Source organism: Rhincodon typus, chromosome 3 (genome assembly GCF_021869965.1).
Source record: "Rhincodon typus isolate 14 chromosome 3, sRhiTyp1.1, whole genome shotgun sequence".
NCBI classification, from domain to species: domain Eukaryota; kingdom Metazoa; phylum Chordata; class Chondrichthyes; order Orectolobiformes; family Rhincodontidae; genus Rhincodon; species Rhincodon typus.
In genome coordinates this window covers 71,166,760-71,189,857 of record NC_063334.1, presented here as the reverse complement: position 1 = coordinate 71,189,857, position 23,098 = coordinate 71,166,760, and the positions used below count along the sequence as shown (strand labels likewise).

The 23,098-nt window shown below is 38.9% G+C and overlaps 1 protein-coding gene across 4 annotated transcripts in view; it reads left to right on the top strand.

The window, feature by feature from the left end:
• The window catches only part of LOC109913401 (AP-3 complex subunit sigma-1), an 80,654-nt gene that overhangs the window by 8,313 nt on the left and 49,243 nt on the right, over positions 1 to 23,098 (top strand). For all 4 annotated transcript variants that reach the window (XM_020512897.2, XM_048595008.1, XM_048595007.1 and 1 more), the window contains 2 exons: positions 18,490 to 18,581; positions 19,366 to 19,477. In XM_020512897.2, coding sequence (XP_020368486.1) covers positions 18,490 to 18,581; positions 19,366 to 19,477 — 204 coding nt within the window. The remainder of the gene's footprint in view (positions 1 to 18,489; positions 18,582 to 19,365; positions 19,478 to 23,098) is intronic.

Below are 23,098 nucleotides of genomic sequence, written 5' to 3'. Positions count from 1 at the left end.
TTGATTGGTTTGTGATGTTAGGAGGTGTATTTTGGGAGAAGGGATTTACTGGGAAGCAACAGAAATAAGTGAAAGTCAGGGCCAACATGTTATAAGTAAGCAAAGGAAACTAAAGTTAGCATGAGAGAAGTAAGTTTATAGTATTCCTATATAGGTGTAATTTTATTTTAGAAAAATGAAGTAACTAAGGAGCTTAAGCGAAGTCATGACAGTAGAGCTCATGTGTTCCTGCTGTATTATGTGGCAAATCTTAGAAGCTTCAGTTGTCCCTGGTGACTACATGTGCAGGCAGCATGTCCGGTTGCAGAGGCTGACGGACTGCATTTTGGAGCTGGACCTGCAGGTGAATTCACTGTGGAGCATCAGTGATGCTGAGTGTGTTGTGGATAATGCATTCAGTGAGGTAGTCACACCACAGGAGAAGACTGATCAGACCGGGAGGGCAAAGATGACCACCAGGCACAGCAAGGAAGATAGGTCATGCAGGACCCCCTGTGGCTACCTCCTCTTCCAACAGTATCCAAAATGGTATATCTATTAGGAGAGATGACTGAGTGAGGGAAAACAGTGGGAACCACATTCATGGCACCATGGGTTATGTTGCACAAGAGGGGAGTAAAAGGAGCGGCAGGCCATAGTGGTAGGGAACAAACAGGTGTTTCTGCAGCCACGAAAAAACCTGCAGGATGGTGTATTGCTTCCATGGTACCAGGTTCAGGGATGTAATTCACTGACTTCACGGCATTCTGAAGGGGAAAAACGAACACAAAGAAATCGTACATATTGGTAGCAATGGCATAGGTTGGAAAAGGGATGAGGTCCTGCAGGCAGATTTAGGTAGCTAGAAAGTAGATTTATTAAAACGACTCAATGTGTAATCTCTGGATTGCTTCTCATGCCACGTGCTAGTAAGCGTGAAAATAAGGTTAGTTAAGATGAATGCATGGCTGGAGAGAGGGTGCAGGAGGGAGGGCTTTAGATTTCTGGGACATTAGGACTGTTTTTGGGGATGGTGGGAACTGTACAAGGTGGACCAGTTGCACATGCGCTGGAATGGGACCAGCATCCTTTTGAGGGGGTTTTCTGGTTTGGTTGGGGAGAGTTTAAATTAACCTGGCAGGGGCTGGAAATCTGACAGAAGTTCAGCATGGGAGATGCATGGCCACAATTAGAAGAGACAGCAGGTGAGTTGGGAAGGCATAAAACTTGTAGAATTGTTAAAGCATAAGGGAGTTTGGCAAGATTGAATGATATTTAATTTAATGCAATAAGTCTGATGCATAAAGAAGATGACTTGAGGGCATAAATTAAATATAGGGAGTATGATGTTGCTGTCACTGAGGCATGGATAAGAGCAGGGTAGGATTGGCAGCTGAATATTTAGGAGGGAAGGCAGTTTAAAAAAAAAGTGTCACAATATTGATCAGGAAATCAATTAGAAGTAAGGCTTAGGCTTCTCAAATGAAACCATATTGGTAGAACTTAGACACCAAAAAGGAGCAGTCACATTGCTGGGAGTTTTCTATGGGTTCCCAGAAAGTCCAAAATTTAAGAGCAAGTATGTAATCAAATTTTAAATAATTGTAAAAAACTGTAATAAGGTAACGATATTGGTGATTTTAACTTGCCAGATGAAAAGGTTTAGAGGGAATGGACTTCTTAAAATGTGTCCAGGAGAGCTTATTAAGTCAGTACATACAAGGCCCCTTGAGAGAGCGAGAGAGGGGTGGGCCTGGATTTAATTTTAGACAAGAGGTTGAAGTATTAGTGGGGAGCATTTTGTAGAGAGTGATCATAACTCTGTTAGATTTGAGATTGTTTTTGAAAAAGATAAGGATGGGCCTGAAATCAAAGTTTTAAACTTGGGGAAGACCAATTTTAATAAGCAGATATGATTTGGCCAGAGTGGACTGGAAGCAGATTTTTTTTTTTTTTTTGGTAAATCTGTGTCAGAGCAATGAAACGCATTTCAAGAAGGAAATGTGGAAAGCACAGCATCAATACGTTCCAGTCAAGTGTGGGACCAACAAATCCACAACCTCCTGGATATTGAGGGCTATGTATATGTAGGGATTGGATAAAGAGAAAAGGGAAAGCTTTTGGCAGATACCTATTGTATCACAAAATTGTAGAATCCTTAGAGTTTCGAATGCGCAAGGGGGAATTTAAAGGAAATTAGGAGAGCAAAAAGGGAGCATGAAAGAATAATAACAGGTAAAATATAGGAAAATCCTAGATTATTTCACAAGTACATTCAGGATAAAAAGATAAATAGGGAAAGAGTAAGGCCCATAAAGGACCACAGTGGGCAATTTGTGTATCAAGCCGAAGGATTTAAGTAGGGTTCTAAATAAATACTTTGTGACGGTGTTCACCAGTAAGAGGGATGTGGGTATAGAAATCCGGGAGAAGGACAAGTGATGTAATTAAAGAAATTAACATTGAGAGACGGGACATTCTGGTCTGGCAGGCATAAAAGTAGATAAATTTCCAGGGCTGGATTAAATGTATCCCAGGTTGATGTGTGGCAAGGGGCAAAATAGCAGTGGCACTGGCAATAATTTTCAGTTCCTGTCTAGCTGCAGAAGAGGTGCCAGAGGACTGGAGAACAGCCAGTGTGGTACTGTTATTCAAGAAAGGGGGAAGGGATAAGTCCAGAAACAACAGCCTAGTCAATCTAACGTCAGTGGTGGGGCAGCTTTAGAAACAATTTTGATGGATAGAATTAATCTGCATTTGGATATTAATCGAGCAGTCAGTTTGGTTTTGAGAAGGGGGGGTTATGTCTGACCAACTGGATTGAATTTTTCAAAGCAGTAACCAGATGTGTAGATGAGTGCAATGCATTTGATGTCTGCTTGAACTTTAGCAAGACTTTTGACAAGGTCCTGCATGGGAGACTGATAATAAAGGTAGGTCCATGGGTTCCAAGGAAATTTGGCTAATTGGATCCAGAAATGGCTGAGTAATGGGAAGCAGAATGTGATGGTTGAGTGTTTGTGATAGGAAGCTTTTCTCCAGTGGGACAGTCAGTGTTTTGTTCTTTCTAGTGTGATATAAACGGTTTACTCTTGAATCTAGGATAGTAGATCAGTAAGTTCACAGATGAAATGAAAACTGTTGAGGTGGTCAGTAGATAGGCAATAGCATTAGATTACAGGAGAATAAAATGAACTGGTCAGATGCACTGATCAGTGGCAAATGGAATTCAATCCAGGTGTGTGTGAAGTGATGCACTTGGATAGGATAAGCAAGGCAGGAGAATACCGTAATGCATGGTAGGACCCTGGGAAATATGGAGGATCAGAGGGACATTAGTGTGCATATCTACTGGTCCCTTAAGGTATCAGGACAGGTGGATAAAATTGTTGAGGTGGCATATGGGATATTGCCTTTATTAGCTGTGGCACGGGGTTGAAGAGCAGGATGTTATACTAGAACTGAATAAAATGTTGTTTAAGCCACAGCTAGACTGTTGTGTTCAGTCTGGAATTCGCATTATAGGAGGGATCAGATTGCGTTGGAGAGGATGTAGTGGAGATTTACTAGAACATTGCCTTGGCTGAAGAGCTTTAGTTATGAAGAGAGATTGGATAAACTGGGATTGTTTTCTTTGGAGCAAAGAAGTCTAAGGAGGGAGGGAACATACCTTCATACATCTCAATTATAAGAGGCATAGATAGGGTAGACAGAGCTCTTGCTTTGGTGGAGGAATCAATGAGTAGGGCCATATACTTGGGGTAAGGGTAAGAGATTTGGAGGGATGAGGGGAAATACTTTTTCACCCAGAGCCTGGTGGAACTGGGACTCGCTGCCTGTAAGGGTGGTAGAGGCAGAAACCCTCATGGCGTTTTTTTCAGATGTGCATTTGTGATGTCTATGGTCCGAATGCTGGAAAGTGGCATTAAAGTAGTTAGTTGGTTGTTTTGAAGGGTGCCTGAAGTGGCCTGAAGAGCATTTTTCTATGTAGATCTCTGTGTCTCTGAGTAAGGGCAAGAATGAACCACAAGGTTTGATAAGACAGTAGTTTTATTGTCTTTGTTACTAAACCCAGCATTTTAATCCAGATTTATTGAATTAACTGAATGTAAATTCTTCAGCTGTGGTGCTCAGGCTTGAGCTCATACCCTGCTGTCTGAAGTACTGATGCAGTAACATAATCATGCTAGCATACCTTGCTGGTAAAGAATTGCAGCTACAGTTGTCTGTATAAAATGTGACGATTAATTGTGTGAAACACTTTTGAGACAATCGAAGATATTTTAAGAAACTCTTGAAGTCAGTAATACAAATGCAATTGCTTGTATTTTGAAGGAAAATGTTGCTTTCAAAGCGATATTTCAGCGATGCTCTGAGTCATTCAACTTGAACTCTGTAATAAAAATGGAATGGAACATTTACTGTGCTTGGTTACAAATGGAGTCCCTGTAATGATAGTGGTGGAAAGAATGTTTGGTGATTTAAAGGCATAATGCAAGGAACCTATGCTCAATATTGAAGTATTGGCTTTTGTCTCTTCTGTAGTTTCTGCTTATGAATCTACTAAACAAACCCTGTGACAACATTTGTGCAACAAAGTCTTTCTGCTTCATAGTTTTGAGTTTATTTTCCTCTCTCTAAACATAATTGACAGTAGTTTTAATAAGAAAATGTTAGTATTTTAACCAAATTTATGGATTACTAAACCATACCTAGTTTGCGGGTTATACAACACAGCACAAAGTAACCTTACCTTGACACTGCAATATATAAGGCATGTTTACACTCCATGTGATAAATTTCTTTGTATGGAAACCCTGGCCAAATTTACTGTAGTGATGACAGTGAAACTGGGCATTTGCTGTCATTGTTCTCTGAAACTGACAACGTGTTACAGAGTCTGCACATGCAGGATTAAACATGGGAATCCAGTGTTTCTGCCAATGACTCCATGCTCACCCATTGGGTGTGCTGTTGAATGTCAAGGTGCCTGCAGACTGCAATCAAATAGAAATCACTGAACTGATGAAAATATGCCTTTTCAAATTTAATTAAGTTTTACCATGTTTAAAAATAGTGAACTGTTGCCTTTTGTAAAGTGAGGTCTAATGGTCTCTGATAGTATAAGTTCATAATTATTACAGAACACTGGACTACACAAAAACAAATTTTAATATATGGACTGTTAAATTTCTCCATGATAAACTTTTCTAAAATTAAAATGTTAACTTTATTTTACTTCCAACATTAATCTTGTGTTAATATGTTAATCATGGATATTGTCTGGTAATATTTTAATTTTAAAGTGTAATACTGTGTATATTTTACATCCTGGATTGCTATATCTGAAAATCCTTCAATGAAATTGGCTGCTTGCTATGTTTGTTGGCATCATTGCTGCTGAATGCTTGGCAATCCCTTTATTTGGTGCCAGATTCAGACTGGTAGGGATCTGAGCAACCTTTTTCGGGTTGATTGGGAGTGTCATTAATTTGCCACTGATCACAATTCTGGCCTTCAATCTTGAGCAGTTTAGGATGTATTCTGTCCACTTAAGTTTATCGGATATGTTGATCTGGAACCAAATAGTGGATTTTGATAGCAAAAGAGATCACTTGGCCTCTGATTTTTAGCTAGATGATTTTAAAGTGATCTGTTGCAATCTTTCAGTTGTAGTATCTCCTGTGGCTCAGTGTTAAATTTTGTTTGATACCGCTGTTATGCAGCACCTTTGAACACTAAAAATGTTGTATAAATGCAAGTTGTTTTACGTGTTTATCTTTTTCCTTTAAAATTCAAATCCCCACTGCCTAACCAATCCATATGGCAAAACATTCAATGCTTGGAGAATTCTTTTATAACATTAAGGGAATGATGGCATGGATTGTGTTGAGTATGCTGCAGACAGTATTATGATAAACATATGAATTTCCAAATATGTGCCATTGATTCTCTTCTGTTCCCACCAATTAGACCCCTGAGAGTTGCTTTCTCTTTTTTTTCACATTGTTCTTCCTCCCTTTGTAGGCATGGCTGAAATTAGGTATGTGACGTTTGTGCAGGCATTTGGAAGTTGAATGAAGCTTTAGGTATAAATCTTAGGTAGGTTGAGGAATTTGTTTTGACCGATTTAATTTGTCATTTGTAGTGTTTGCATGGCTGAGCTTCAGAATGGGCAATCTCGCCATATAACTTGCTGAGGGTGGCAGTGGGGCATTTGGGATTCTTGGAAATTACGGAGCCAATGGGATAGCACAACTAATTTAAAGGTTGTGAAATAAAAATTTTTGCAAAATCAAATTAACTACATGTTGACAAAGGGAAAACAGGATTGGAGTGAGAGTGAAAACCCAAGATGAAAAACCAAGTAAGGAAAAACTGTTGACATTTTAAAAAACTCTTTACTATTTACTACATGCAAAAATAACACTCAATACTTTAAACTGTTATTTTTCTGGACCAAAAACATTAATCTCTTTTTATAATACTTGATGCAATATCAATTAAATAGTACTTGTCTCAAATTGGTGTTTACGGTTCATAGAACAAGTTTAATGAAAATTAATGCACTCACCCAGCAAGTTGCTTAAAGTTGCATCCCAACTCAGGGAATAAAAGTGCTGGCCAGTTTGCACATTAATGATAGATTTGGCACTCTAGCATGCATCAGAAGAGGTGTCTGCTGTTTAGTCTTCAGCATGTTTATTTTCTCTGCATTGGGATGAAAACAAAAATAGTAAATATATTGTTTTTATAAAGAAATCCAGCTACTGGAAATCTGAAACAAAAGAACACATTGTTAGAAATATAGCAGACCAGTCAGCACCTCTCAAAAGACCAGAAGAGTTAGTATTTCAGCTATGGATCCAATACAGATGAGCAAAAATAATGGATATGAAAAGGCCAATTGGTTCATCTAGCCTGCATGACACTACACACAATTTCCCGGTATTACAGCGATGTAATTTACTGAGTCAGAAAAGACAAGATTGTGCTTGTCAGGAAAATGGGGCAAAGCAGTTCTCGGTGGGTAAGACAACGCCACACAAATGTACTTTATTTGAGCAGCCTAGTAAATATAGATGACCAAAGTAGTGTCATAGAGTTGTACAGGTTAGAAACAGACTCTTTTTAGTCCAAATCGTCCATGCTGACCAGATATCCTAGAGGAATCTAATCCCATTTGCCAACATTTGGCCCTTATCCCTATAAACCGTACCCATTGAGAAGCCTTTTAAATGTTGTAATTGTACCTGCCTCCACCACTTCCTCTGGCGGCTCATTCCATACATGCACCACCCTCTGTGTGAAAAAGTTGCCCCTTGGGTCCCTTTTAAATCTTTCCCCTCTCACCTTAAACCTATGCCCTCTAGCTCTGCACTCCCCAACCCTGGGAAAAGACCTTGGCTATTCACCCTCTTGATGCCCTTCATAATTTTATAAACCTATATAAAGTCACCTCAGCTTCTGATGCTCCAGGGAAAATAGCCCCAGCCTTTTCAGCCTTTCCCTACAGCTCAAACCCTCCAACCCTGGCAACATCCTTGTAAATCTTTTCTGCACCCTTTCAAGTTTAACAACATTTTTCATATAGCAGGGAGACCAAAATTGTGTGCAATATTCCAAATGTGACCTAACCAATGTCCTTTACAACATAACATGTCACCTCCTATACTCAATGCACTGACCAATATCAGTGCAATGATAGAAGATAGTTATTTCTTCACTATCCTGTCTACCTGTGACTCCACCTTCAGGAACTATGAACCTGCACCCCAAGGTTTGACAGCACCACCCCAGGACTTCAGCATTAAGTGTATAAGTCCTGCCCTGATTCACCTTTCCAAAATGTAGCACCTCATGTTTATCTAAATTAACCTCCATCTGCCACTCCTTGACTGATCTGATCAAGGTCCCGTTATACTGAGGTAACCTTCTTCAGTGTCTGCTACACCAATTTTGGTGTCATCTGCAAACTTACTAGTCATTCCTTCCATATTCACATCCAAATCACTTATAAATGACAAAAAGCAATGGACCCAGCACTGATCCTGGCGGCACACTGCTGGTTACAGGCCTCCAGTCCGAAAAACAACTCTCCACCACCCTCCTCAGATTACAGAGCAATATTTCTGTGAAACTAAGCTGGTAATGTGTAATGTACCTGTGCTACAAATCACAAATAACACGTTTGCAGGTGTGAATGCTGGACATTAAAAATGCTGAAGAGGTTTAACGGACAAGAAAAATGGTGAACTGAGAATGTCCTTAATGAGTGGAAGAAACGAATCCAGACATATGATACTATAATGGTCATGTAATTGGACTAATCAAAGATTTGAATGAATCGTTGAGATGTGAGAGTTCAAAACCCTCTTGGCAGTTGGGAATTTAAATTCATCCAACTAAATAAATCTAGAGTTGGGACAAAACGCTAGAATTGGTAATGGTGACCATGATTTGGTCATTGTCAAAAAATGTCACATTGTTCACTTTATGTCCTTTTAAGGCAGGGAATGCTTTCTCCTTACCTTTATTTGTTATGTATGTGACTCGACCCACAGTTAAAAGCATTTACTTGCCCTTTGAAATGGCTTGTGAAGCACTATGAAAAATTATAATAAAACAGAAGGACCACCTATAATTGACCTAGATAGATGTCTAATAAAACATTAAAATGCATAAACCAGCTTAGTCTATTTTGCCAAGTCCTCATTGTGAATGTCTGGGCACGTGCCAAAATTGGTTGAACTGTCTCTCAGACTAGTGAAGCAATGTCCCAGTCTCCTACATGGCCATTTCTTCTATGTTTTGTCCAGCTGGCATGATGGATGCCTCAAAGACGGTAGCAAAGTGTTAAACAATCAGGAGAAAGTGGTACTAAAATTTAATGTGAACCAACATGAAGTCTCAAGACATCAGGTCCAGCAAGAGCAAGGAGACTTTTAAATGATCGTCTATCTTCCTCCTTCAGCTTATGAATCAGAACTCCTTTATGTTGAACACATGTTGGAAGAAATATTGAGGATAGTAAGTACACAGAATTTGTTTAGAAGACTTACCTTCCCCTCAGTAACAATGAGTTGAAAGCTCGACTACTGAATGAACTGAATCCTGAAGGATATATCTGCCCTGTTGGGCCTCTGGCAGGTAGTAAGAACACTGCCATCCCCACTAATGTCATTTATTGTATTAGTGTCTTTGGTATTGATAACAGTAACTACTTTGTGATGAGAATCTTAAATTGCACATTATGAAATATCCTTGATTCTAACATTACCATTGAACTAGGGCAACCAGCTATGGCTCAGAAGTGCAGGAGAAGTACCAGGCAAACCTAAAAATGAGGTGCCAACTTGATGAAGCTGCAGCACAGAAATACAAACTTTTTCTGTAAGTTCTGCCTTTGTGCCTGATCTTGTTTTTTTTTCCTATTTCTTTCTGTGCCGTCCCTGAACTTGTCTTTCATATGAGATCCACCTCCAGCTGTCTTGACTCTAGTTACATTAAAGTGCTGACTGCTTAACTTCTTGTCTAGGTCCTAACAGTACATGCCCTCAATACTGTCCTCTCTCCTTTAAAGTTGTGACCATTACTCATCTTTTTCAAAAACAAAGCCTTCTTGACTTTTTTTGAAAATCCATCTCCAAATTCTCTTCTCCCTCAAATCCATAAAAGTATTGTTGCTCTTGTCCCTGCTTCCAACCCTCAAATGCATGCCCACCTTTCCAGAATTCCATGTTTGAATCCTCTAATCAGATTTCAACTCCTGTGTCAGCAAAAATTTGGAAATTTAAAATCTTATCAAGGTTACAGATTATATCTTTGCTATTCTGTAGCCTTGGTAAGGTTCACTACATAGTTTTCTTCCAATCTCTCTCTTTTGCCATCTAGTTGGATAGTGTGGGCCAGTAATTTAAGACTAATGGGAAGATAAATTTCTTCACTCAAAAAGGTTTGTGAATTCTTTAAATTCTCCACCACAGACGGTGGTGCTACACCAATATTGAATATGTTTAAAGCTTGGAGAGGGACATTTTTCGTCTTTCAGATATTCAAGTGATATAGTAAATTAAGGGAAAAGAGTTGAAATTGAAAATCAGATATGAACATGTTGAATAGTAGCATGGGCTCAATTGGCTACATGGTCAACTCTTGGCATTTCCTGTGTTTTTGTGACTGCTTTCCATTTTAGTCTATTGAATTTAGCCAGATAAGCAGTGATAATGTCCTAAATTCTATGTTGTTGGTTCTGTTGTACGAGTGTCATCATCACAGACCATCATGTTGTATGAGGCTTCCCGCATTATTGCTCACCACAAGGTAGGTTTGCTGCCACCATCTTGTCTCAGAGTAGGCATCTAAAGGGCGTGCTTGGTCTAATGTAATAGGGGAAAGCCACTCGCTAGTCAGCGAGAAGAGGCTCTGGTCTTAAACAAGACAACTTACTGCATGTTAGCTAATAAGTTAAACTGATATGATTGACATTGTTACAGAGAGAGGATGTAGGTCTTACTGCTTCGAGATCTTGAGCAGTTCTGCCATCAAGTCCATATGACCTCATAATGGGTTGTGCATGAAGCATCCCTCAGCATTAATCTTTTTCAATTCTTATACCATGTGCAAAATGTACTTGTGTCTCTCAAGGATTTATCCTCTGTCCCCTCCAATTTCCTTGTCTCCATGCTATCTCTTAGAAATACCTTCTGAAAATGCAGTTTTAATTTCCAGTCACATGCTGATGATACTCCGCTCTATCTCCACCGTGCTTTTCTTGATTTTTTTCCACCATTCATAAATTATGAGACTGCTTATCCAACATCCAGTGCTAGATGAGTAGAAATTTTATCCAATTAGATATTCAGGAGACTGAAACCATTGTTTTTGGTTTCCAGTCCCTGTTCTCTAGCTGTCCCTCTTCCTGACAGTTTGAAATGTTAGCTCCACATTGTCTAGAGTCAGAGGTCTACGGCACTGAAAATGGCCCATCAGCACTTGGTGCATAGCCATGTACACCTTAGCATTGCAAATGTACACCTAAATGCTTCTTTAATGTTATGAAGGTCTCTGCGTCGACTGCCCTTGCAAGCAGAGAGTTCCAGTACACCCTGTAAGTGGAAAAAATACCTTAATCCCCTCTTAAACTTCCTGTCCCTTAACTTAAATCTATACTCCCTGGTCATTTCTCCACCAAGGAGAAAAGTTCCTTTGAGTCTGAGCTTCCAAATAGACAACCATGTCAATACTGGACACCTATTTCCAACTGTAACATTGCTCGACTCTGCCCCTGTCTTAGCTCATCTATCGAAACCCTCACTAATACCTCTGGAAAGTTTAAGTATGTTGGTAATAGTGTACACTTGTCTGGCCTTCTCTCTCCCACTGTCTGCATGTTTTAAGGTTATGTAAATGCCATGTCCTTGCTTATGTCAATTCCTGTTTACCAATCACCTTTGTGCTTCTGTTAGCAGCCAGATGAACAAGGCTTCCATCTAAATTCACTCTCTTTTTTTTTTAAAATGCCTTGCGTACGGCTTTGCCCCTCCCGATCTCTGTAATATTCCTCTACCTTCTGACTTCCTGATCATTCCTGATTTTAATTGTCACTCCATTGCTGGTACTGCCTTCATGTACTAACACTTACCATCCCTGTAATTCTCTTTGTAAACCTCTTCGCCTACTTTTCCTCCTTTTTAAGATGTTCCTTAAAAGTGTGCCTATTGGCCATATGTTTTAATATTGGCTTGTGTTCCTCCGTGTCAAATTCTGCTTTATAGTGTTCCTGTGAAGTGCCATGGGACATTTCATTTTGTTAAAAATGCTATATAAATGCAGATTCTGTCCAGATCTAATTTTTATTTTTGTTTGGAGCTGTGAACAGTGAGCTTAGAGCTGAAGATATTCTTTGGAGTGTGATTAGCAGCTTGCTTTTTAAAAAAAAAAACCAAACAAATTGAATGTTGTTAATGAGGCCAGGCCTAGAAATTAATTACAGGTTGGTTTTTGTTTAAAGTACTCTATAGATGTTTTGGTTGCGGAGGTACATTATGTCCAAACAGATGGCAGATGTATGAATATTAACCGGGATCCCTCGGAATTATGGTGCCAATCAGTCTAACAAAGTGAATGAGAAAGGAAACAAACTAATACTAAAGTTTGAACAGGTTTTTCAACTGTGTTTAAGTAGGAAGGATTGTGCCTGTGAAAGATACAAGATGGAGGTATGATTGCTCCTTGGTTATCCTCCCATTATTATCTGATTGAAAGTTCAAAAAATAGAATCTGCTGTAAGTATTAAGTGAACATTTCTCAGCCTACTGGAAGTTGTTTGCGTAAATTGGTAGCTTCTGGAAACCAATCAAGATACAATCCCAAGTGCCGGAGAGATTACAGATCATGGAATCTACTTAAGTGAACTGGCCAGTTACATCTCAATTATTTTTGTTTTGATTTTTTTCCTTTAGCCATGTTTAGCTGTTTGTCACTGTGAGTGGGGAGCTAGAATCAAAGAAAATTGGGTATAAATTATCGTCATTAATTAGATTACCTGTTCTGAAGAAGGGTCATTGGACTCAACACTAAATCTACTTTCTCTCCACAGATGCTGCCAGATCTGCTGAGTTTTCCCAGTGATTTCTGTTCTTGTTTATGATTAGATTACCTTGTTGCTTAACTTTTCCCACTGCTAAAGCTACTGTATTATTAATAAACTATAAAATCTTTTTAAGATATAAACCTGGTGTCTGGTATCTGTTATTCACAAAGTCTGTACTGATTATTCAAAAAGTCTGGTTAGGAACCATTGGGATCAATTTTAAGGGTCATTGAATGTTTTAATTTTATAGTATTGCAATACAGGGATGGGAGGCTAATTTGATTTGGCTGTCTATTTCATGTCATAACAATTGTATATTTCAGCTAAATAGTGTTAGTAACATGCTGTGGTCTGGTTTTGAAATCACGTAGCTTTGTCTATCAGATCAAAGCTTTGCAGTCTTGCCACACTCTCTATTTGTGGTAGATAGTTAATAAGTTAAAGTTGTGGAGGTTCCATGAACATTTCCATCCTCAACGATGGCTGAGCGCAGCCAGCGATGCAAAAAATGGAGCCGAACCGTTCTTAGCCAGAAATTGGAGCAGATGTTTTATCTTGACCACTCTATTCTCCATCATTCCCAACTTTCTGAAGTCCCGCCATTATGGATGCTGGTATTGAACTTATTTTATTTACTCCATGATAGTAAGAAAAGTGTGTGGGCCCTGACAACATCAACTGTAGTGCTGAAGACTTAAGCTCCAAAACCAGCCATGACCCTTGACGAGCTGCTCCAGCATAGCTACAATACTGGCACTTATTTGAAAAAGTGAAAAATTCCTAATTCTGGCCTATTACAAAAGTCAGGGCAAATTCAAATCCATCAGACATTTCTGCTCAACCACCCCTAAAAATGTCATTGAACTACTAGAACATGCTTTGACTGAAAAGTAACCTAGCTGATAGCTCAGTTTTGGTTCTGCCAAGAGAGTTTGGACTGTAAACCTGATTACTGACTAAAGTTCTGAATTCCAGAAGCAAGCTGCGTGTTACTGCACTTGACATTAAGGCAGCTCCAAACAGCCCATGAGAAATTGAAGTCATTAGAAATCATCACAAAAGAAAGATGGCTGTGGTTGCTGAAAGTTAGCTCCACTCCACAGCAAGAGTTCCTCTGAATAATGTCCTGCACCCAAATGTCTGCCATTGCTTTATTGATGAATTTCTCTCCCTCCATAATGCTAAAAGTATGGATATTCCCTAATGATTACCTGGTGTTCCATTTCACTTTGTCCTCAAGTAATGAAGCAGTCTGTGCCATGTGCAGCAATACCACAAAGAAGGAACACAAGTTGGATATTCAACGAGCTGCTGCCATTCTATAGGATCATGGCTGATCCGACATTCCATATGTCCACTTTCCTGCCCTTTTCCCCATAACCATTGATTTTTCCCTTCTGATCAAGTATCTTATCTATTCTAACCTTAAATATACACAAGGACTCTTCCCTCACAGCTGCTTGTGGTGTGACAAGGAGTTCCAAAGATACTCAACCTTCTGAGGGAAGAAATTCTTCCTCATCTCAGTCTTAAATTGGCATCCTTTATTCTGAGACTATGCTGTTTGGTCCTAGAGTCTCCCATGAGGGGAAACATACTCTCTACATTTACACTCTCAAGCCCCATAAGAATCCTATTTGTCTTAATGAGATCACCTCTCATTCCTCTAAACTCCAATGCGTAAAGTCCCAAACTGTTTAGCCTTCGCTCATACGAAAATATCTCCATACCAGGGATTATCCGAGTGAACCTTTTGGGAATTGCCTCTGAAATAATATCTTTACTTAAGTAAGAGCACCAAAATTGCTCTGAGTAATCCCAATATGGTCTCACTAGCTGTTGCAGGAAGACTTCCCTGCTCTTATACTCCAACCCCTATGAAATAAGGGCTACCATCCCATTAGCCTTCCTGGTTACCTGCTGCATCCATGTGCTAGCCTTATGCACAAATACCCTCAAACTTCCTGTTTTTTGCCCCATTTAAATAATACTCTGTTCTTGTGTTCTCCCTTCCAAAATGGAAAAATGTCATGTTTTCCCACATTACAGCCCTTTTGCCAGCTTTTTGCCCACTTCATTAATCTATCAGTATCTCTCTGTAAACTGTTTGTATCCCTCTCACAACTTGCCTTTTTATTTTTATTTGTGTCCAGGCTTGGCTGATGTGTGCACAAATATTATTTGCTACTTAAGTGTCAGCCAACGACCATCATAAGGGAGAATCTAACCACCTCTAATGGTATTCTCCTAAGTTGCATTACCAATCTCTAATTCCTCACCATCAACATTTTTAGCAACACTATTGACATTGAACTCCAACAGATCAGCCATAAATATTGCGACTACAAGATCAGGAAGGATCCTGGATATTCTGTAAAAACCAAAAGAACTGCAGATGCTGTAAACTGGGAACAAAAACAAAGTTGCTGGAAAAGCTCAGCAGGTCTGACAGCATCGGGTCTGAACCGGTTCTGAGGAAGGATCACCGGGCCCGAAGCATTAACTCTGTTTTTCCTTCACAGATGCTGCCAGACCTGCTGAGCTTTTCCAGCAACTTTGTTTTTGTTCCTGGATATTCTATAGTTGGTGACTCAGGGTCTGATGAAATTTTGTCACAGGACACATGTTACTCATGTGATGCGTTGCTCTTCACCTGCCTAGATAAGTGCAGCTTCAACTAAATTTACGCTTAATGAAATGTGATATTTGTTCAGGATGATATTGATGACCCCCTCCCTACAGCACTTTAAGCATTCACTTTCTCCACCACTCGTGTACTGTGTCTGCACTGTGCACCACCCGGGAGATGCACTATACTAATTTGCCAAGGCTTCTTCAGTACCGTACCTCCCAAACGTGTGATCTATACCACCTAGAAGAATTACTGCAGGCACGGGGGAACCTAAGCACCTTCAAATTACAAACCATCTTGATTCAGCGTTTTGTTGTTTGCCATTCTTTCCATGTCATTGAGTCAAAGCTCTTGAACATCTTGCCTAACAGTTTTGTGAATTTCTATCTCACAGTGCATTCACCACCACCATCTTTAGAGTAATTAGTGATAGTCAGTAAATGAGAGAAAATTGCTACTGTCAATGCACACAAATCCTTTTCATGAACTATAGAAAGATCGTGGTACATATTTGAGTAAAAAAATGTAAATGCACGGAACAGTTGAAAGAATAGTAATACGTGCTGTAGTAGGCTAAACCATAAAATGTGGGAGCAGAAGAATGCCATTCAGCCCATTGAGTCTGCTCCACCCTTGAATGAACTCGTGGCTGATCTGATGATAATCAACTGCACGTTCTTGCCTGTTCCCTATAACCCTTGATTCCCTTATTGATTAAAAATATGTCTGTTACAGCATTGAATATACTAAGTGTACCCAACCTTGATAGCCCTCTGCGGTAAAGAATTCCGCAGATTCATTACCTCTGAGAGAAGAAATTCCTCCTCCTCTCTCTGTCTTAACTGCAACCCCTTATTCTGAAACTATGCCCTGTGGTCCTAGATTCTCCCATTGACTGTGTCCAGTCCCCTATAAATCTTTTATGGTTCAATAAGGTCTCTTGTTCTTTTAAATTCCAATGAGTACATGTATAACCTACTCAACCTCTCCTGATGACACAGTCCCTCCATAAATGCTATCAACCCAGTGAGCCTTCTCTGGACTGCCGCCAATGCCAATACATCTTTTCTTAGATAAGGTGTACAAAACTGTTCACAGTATTCCAGCTGTGGTCTGACTAGTGCATTGTATAGTTTTGGTAAAACTTCCCTACATTTAGACTTCATTCCCCATATTCTATCTGCCTTCCCTATTACCTGCAGGTATTGGATGGTAGCTTTTTGTGATTCATGGACAAGGATTCCAAAATCCCTCTGTTCAATAGCTTTCTCCAGTCTTTCTCCATTTAAATAATATTCACTACTTCTATTCTTCTTGCCAATGCGCATGACCTCACATTTTGCTACATTATATTCCATCTGCCAAGTTTAATCCACTTGCTTTACTTATCTATATCCCTTTTGTAGACTCTGTCACCCTCCCCACTTGTCCTTCATCCTATTTTTGTGTCATCTGCAAACTTGGCTGACAAAATGAATGTACTATAGCCAAGTTGTTAGTATAATAAGGGGATGGGTCTGGGTGGGATGATCCAAGGGACAGACTTGTTGGGCTGAGGGCCTGTTTCCACCCTGTAGGGATTCTGGGATTCTATGATAATTGGAAATAATTATTGCTCCAGCACTGATCCCAGTAGCACTCCATGAATTACAGATTGTCATCCTGAAAATGACCCCTTAGCCTCAACTTTACTTACCCTGTGCAAGTTTGGCCGTGGTCCATATAGTAATCCAGAGACTGTTACCTTGGAGGTTTGCTCTATTGATTTAGCTCCTAACTGTTCAAAGTCTCTCAGCAGAACCTCATTTGTTAATGGTATCCATGTGGAAGATGACTACTGGAGCCCTCCCCTTCCCCTTCAAGTTTTTTTTTTCCAACTAGATGAGACATCCTTAAACTTAGCACTGCACAGGCAACACAGCCTTCAGCGCTTCTGCAGAGAATACTATTCGCTTAATTGTACTGCATCTAATACAATTACATTCCTATTTTCTAACCCCAACTTAAATGGCTCCTTGCATAAAGATGCCGTGGTCAGTTTTCGCATCCATCCTGTCATCCCCACTCTTATCCATACAGCTTACAAGAACCATGTACGATTATAGGCACCGAGGCTCCTCAACTTTTAACCTGGGTTGTCATACCTGCCTCACCTGTGTGGCCCTGATCACAGCCAAATTTCAAATTACCTGGTCTGATGGGCTACTGGGGAGTGATATGTCCACAAAACCTTCCTTTTCCCTGATGTGGTGCAATGTTTGCAGTTCAGACTCCAGCTCCTCAACTCAATCTGAAGTTCCTTGAGCTACAAGCACTTATTAAAGAAACGAAATAAATGGAATAACCATCAGGAGAGGAAAAAGTGGTAGGGAAACTAATTGGGCTAAAGACCGGTAAATCTCTTGGACTTGATGGCATGTGTATTAGGATATTTAAAAAAGTAGCTACAGAAATAGTAGATGCACTAGTAGTAATATTCCAAAAATCACTAGATTTTGAAGAAGTGCCAAGGAATGGAAAACTGCCAATGTAACACCTTTATTTCAAATGGGAAGGAGACAAAAATTGGTAACTATAAACCAGTTAGCTTAATGCCTGTTATTGGGAAAATGTTAATGTCTATTATAATGGATGAAATCGCAAAGCATTTAGAAATATTTAAATGGTCAAAGTTGTGATTTGTTTAGTTGGGGCTGGCACAGCTCATGTAGACAGTAAAATACAAAGTTACCAGTCTCCAGAGCGAGCAAAAATATATCCAGGAATTTCTTTCTTTTTATGCCTTCACAGTGTGTCGTCACTGTTGTCATCAACTGCTGCATTGGCCAGGGTGTGAATCATGTAATTTGGTCTATTTTGAATGTGCACTTCTCTATGAAATCTTTGTGAGAAATCCAGGGATAAGTACTTCAATCTTGTACATCCTAGTCTCATTGTTGTCCTGCAAATGCGGTGATATTTTCCTCTTGTTTATTAAAAGGCCTTTCTTTTCTCTTTCCACAGGCTTTCGGATTTCAATATATCAGAAACCAACATTATTGGTCCCTGCAACAATTTGCCTATATAATATCCAACCAAAGTTTTGTAGGTGTTTATGGAGCATGCAGGAGCTGTTTGCTGTTTGCTACACTCTTCTTTCTTTTACTATTCAGTATGATTGGCTTTAAGCCTTACAGTTAGTAGTGTCTGCACAAAGACTTTATTTTAAAAGATGTATTATCTCCCAGTTTGTATGTCATGTCAGAGGGTTTTAAATTATAAATCAGCCTGTCTTTATTTACAGTGTGAAGACATGCAACAACAAATTATAAGGGAGACATTCCACTTAGTGTCAAAAAGAGATGAAAATGTCTGTAATTTCCTGGAAGGTGGCATGTAAGTAATGTAACTTGTTTTGCTTGAACATTTTTTTAAAATCAGTCTGAGATGAGCAGTTCAGTTAACTTGCCACAGAGTGTTTTAGTTTATATCTATGTATAGAATATCACAGAAAATGGATCAGTTTAATTGCTCAAAGAAATTTAGAACCAGGCTGCGTATTGCGTTACAGTGTATCAAATTAACGTAGGCTCACAACAATTTCTAGTGGTAACCTGATGCAATGTTTTGTTCTAGGTATCAGAGTTGAGCGATAACACTGATTTATTTTTCCCCCCCAGATCACAAGTTTTGACGGTGTTATGTTATTATCTAGGTTATAGATATTCAAATGTTGCCCAATTGTTGTGTTAAACAAGGTTGACTTTCAGATCTACCCACCTCAAATGGTTTGTATTTAGACAACAAACTACTCCTTTTGTGCAGAAATTTCCAAAGTGTAAATGCAGCGCATTTTCTGATTGAAACACATATGTAAGAGACTATGCCCCTGTACCAAAATACACAGTGCAGGATTAGGGATATCTCAAGATTGCATTGCAAACAGTGTACATGCTCAGGATTTAGTCCTCTTTCTGGGAATTTGGGAAGTGACAAACAAAATGCCAGTTTTTTGTTTTGCTCATATTGAAAGTAAAAAAAGTTCCAATTTTCATTCACAAAGAAGTCATTTGATGAATAAGTAGGAGAAGCCATGTAGAAAGTCATTTTAGTCAGGCTCAATAAAAGCTGTAGCACAAAATGTGTAATGATTTTTTTCTGTAACTTTCTTCTGTTTTAGGTTAATTGGCGGAGCAGATAATAAACTTATTTACAGACATTATGCAACTTTGTATTTTGTGTTCTGTGTGGATTCTTCAGAGAGCGAACTGGGCATCCTGGACCTAATTCAGGTATGCGTACATTGTCTCACAGGTTTGAAGAGTCTGGTCAAGAAAGTTTTTGAACATCAACCACTTCAGCTATAGATAATAGCCCCGTGTTTCTGATATGAGTGAATATAACCTGCAGCAGTTGCCTGCTGAGCATAATTTGTTAGGTTTCTGTATTAACACTAATTTTCAGTTAGGAAGGACTCCAGTCAAAAACTCTGGAATGGTAACATGACTAGACTGAACAGATTGAGGAGTCTATGTTCAGATGTTAGAATGCAGTGTGTGACTACTATCAACTTGTATTTTGATTTTGATGTTGTCGTTCATAATACATGAGGAAGCAGTTTTCTCAACCTAACTTATTTGGAGAGAAAAAGTCTGTGCTGCCCTACTTTGCAAATATTTTCAATGCAATGCTTTCTTTTCATTTTACAAGAAACAGCCCATACGGAACACTAAACCTGTTTGTTCTGACTCTAGTTACAGCATGAAATTGTATTGTTTAATTGTAATTTAGTGCTATTTATAGATATGGGCAAATAACCCCTGTGGTCAGTTCAGTCTTATGTTTGTGCTGAAGCATTGACCTATGACCACATTACAGTTTAGCAGTAATAAACCAATTCTATACAGCCAATTAGATCTGTCAATTTTGAAGAAAGTTGGTCCGTGGTGCTTTTGTCCTGTTTAATGATTAAACAACTAAAAGAATGTCTAATCGCACAATGATATTGAGCTATTGGTTAGCCTTGAGACCGCTTTCATTTTTAATTATCTTGGTCAGCAAGGATTGATTAGCTAATTGTTGCATTTTGGAGATAGTTTTTATATTTTCTCATCAACCTGTTTGGAGATGCTATTGCACACCTCTAGAGCAGGAGGGACTTGAACTTGGGCCTGCTGGCTTAGAGATAGGGACGCCACCACTGCATCAAAAGAACCCTACTTTTTGGGAATATTGAAAAGTCATCACAATTTCTGGCTGTTGTTGCATTCAGCAGTCTAAACAAAGAAACAAAGATCTTTTGGTACAGTATAGTGTTCCTGCTTCTGGCCCAGGAGACCCAAGTTGAAGTTCCACCTGCTCCAGAGGTGTGTAATAGCATCTCTGAACAAGTTCATTAGAAGAAAAATAAAAGAAACTACAAAGCTATGAGGAGTAAATTGGTTCATGTTGGTTGGAAAACCACGTTAAAAGTAGAGAGGCAATATCTAACTTTAAAGAAATAATATTTAGTATACAACAAAATCATTACTGCTTAATTTTTGCACATTAACGGATAGTTTCCAACCATGGTTAACAGATCAAGAATTGTATTGAAAAGGCCGATAAAGTTACCAAAGAATTGTAAGGATTAGAAGGATTTTATAATTCTGCAAAAGAAAATCAAGGACAAGATTAAGAAAGTAAAACAAAATATTAGACTAAACTAATGATGCATAAAAATGAATGGTAAAAGTTTCTATAGGCCTTTGAAAAGGAAAAAGATTAAAAAAAACAAATGCATCCCTTACAAGCAGAGTCAAGACAATTTGTAATGATGAACAAGGAACTGGCAGGGAAACTAATCTTTAATGTCTGCCTTAACAGCCAAAAATAATAAAATGCTCTCGGGAGTAACAGAATTGAGAGATTGGTGTATACCAGAAACTGCAGGATCTTAATATGAACAAAAATAAAGTAAATAAATTGAATAAATCTCTTGGACCTGATGAATCTACATCCATGAATGTTGAAGAAGGCATAATTCTATAGACTCTGGTCCTGGCTAACTGGAAGGTGAAAATGGGACATCACAATTTTAAGAAAGAAGACAAACAGAACAGAATGTTATAGGCCTGTTAGCTGAACATCGGTCATAAGAAAAATGCTAGAATCTATAAAAGGATGTGATAACAGGATTCTTAAAAATCATGTTAACATAGTCTGTGACTATGCCTCTAATGATAAGGTTGGGCAACATCAACATGGATTAATGAAAGGGAAATCACATTTGATTAACCTCAGATGTTAATAAGGAGCCTGTTTGACTTGACCAAATTCGCCAATATCTCATCTTGGTATTGTGCTTCGATATTGCTGATAGGTCCATCTGAAGTTTTCCTTCTTTCTGAACTTGGTGTTTTTGGAAGTTAATAATTACATGAAGTCCCAGGAAGACTAGAACATGTAGTGATCGTGGTTTCCTTTGTCTAATTTTTCTTGTACTAGACCACAGAGTGAAGAAATTCTGCTATAGGAATTTTAGATCACATTTATTACAAGCAAACAGCCCAAGTACATCTGTGCTTTGTTTTTTTTTTGAAAAGTGCATCATATTTCACTCAAATTTTAACATCCCGTACTAAACAACAACAATGATTGTGTACCCAATATCTCCAAAACTTAGCAAAGTTTTCTCCTGATAAGGCTTCCACAAATGCAAAATGGCCTCGATCATCATCATTCTTGTTTCTTCTGCACAGCATGAAGTAGAACATGCTTTTTGAGGGAATGACTAAATGTTTTTACTGTCTGGTCATCAAATGCAAATAGAAGAGACAGCTGGGCACTGGGCACTGATGATTTACATTAGGTTCCATAAGTATATTCTCCTCTGAGGCATCATAGGAGGACAATAAGCATATAAATAAAAATGTTGGCCTGGGCTTTGGAATTTGCAGTCACGTTTGGATGCTCATTCTTTGCCTCAAAATGAAAGGCTTATTGAAAGATATAATGATGAGTTTGGTGTCAAATTTGCAATCCATTGCATGATGAGAAGAGTGTTCTGAGGTATTTCAGTGCAAAACTGCAGTGGTAGCATCAAATTGTCCAAGTGACCAATGACACTAAAGAATTTTGACAGTAACCAGAAAGTGAAAAGTGCTAAACTTAGATTACATTTTAAGTATCTTTACTTTGCGCATGCACATGGGACAAAGGTAGAAGCTGCCTTGTTATCATGACAAAAAGCTTCAAGTATTTTTAGGTAAGAAATCTAGCAATTAATACAAACAAAACATTGAAGAACACTGCACAAATATGGCATTTTTATTGAAGGGCCATGTCTATTGTTCAGTAGTTCAAGAATGCAGTTCACCACCCCTTCCTCAATGCCACCTAGGGCCAGGCAATAAATTCTGACCAGCAGCGGTGCCCATGTCCCACAATTGATTAAGAAAAAAATGAGAAAAGGAACATTGACCTGTGGCTTGAAATTTACAAGCAGGCTCAAACAGGTAATTGAAGGATACAAAGTTCGATTTTTATCTGCTATTTATAACAATTATCTGTGAAGCAGAGGCTGCATTAGCAGCCCAGTCTTATAACTGTGCTTGAGAATCCTGTTTCATCCCATGATGATTCACTGGTTGTTCTAAAACAGCAAACAGATCAAACTAGTCACTCACAATGACTTGTATTAGAAGAAGGTCTGATAGTGAATTGATAAGAATCCTTTGTAGTAACCTCATTCAATAGGGGAATTTAACCCTCGCTGTTGGCATCACTCTGCACTGCAAACCAGCCAACTGAGTTAGTCAACTCCCAAGAGGATCTCAAAACAATTCAACTTTCTTCAACACAAAGTAAACAGATCTGACTATATCTGAGACAACAAGGTGCAGGGCTGGATGAACACAGCAGGCCAAGCAGCA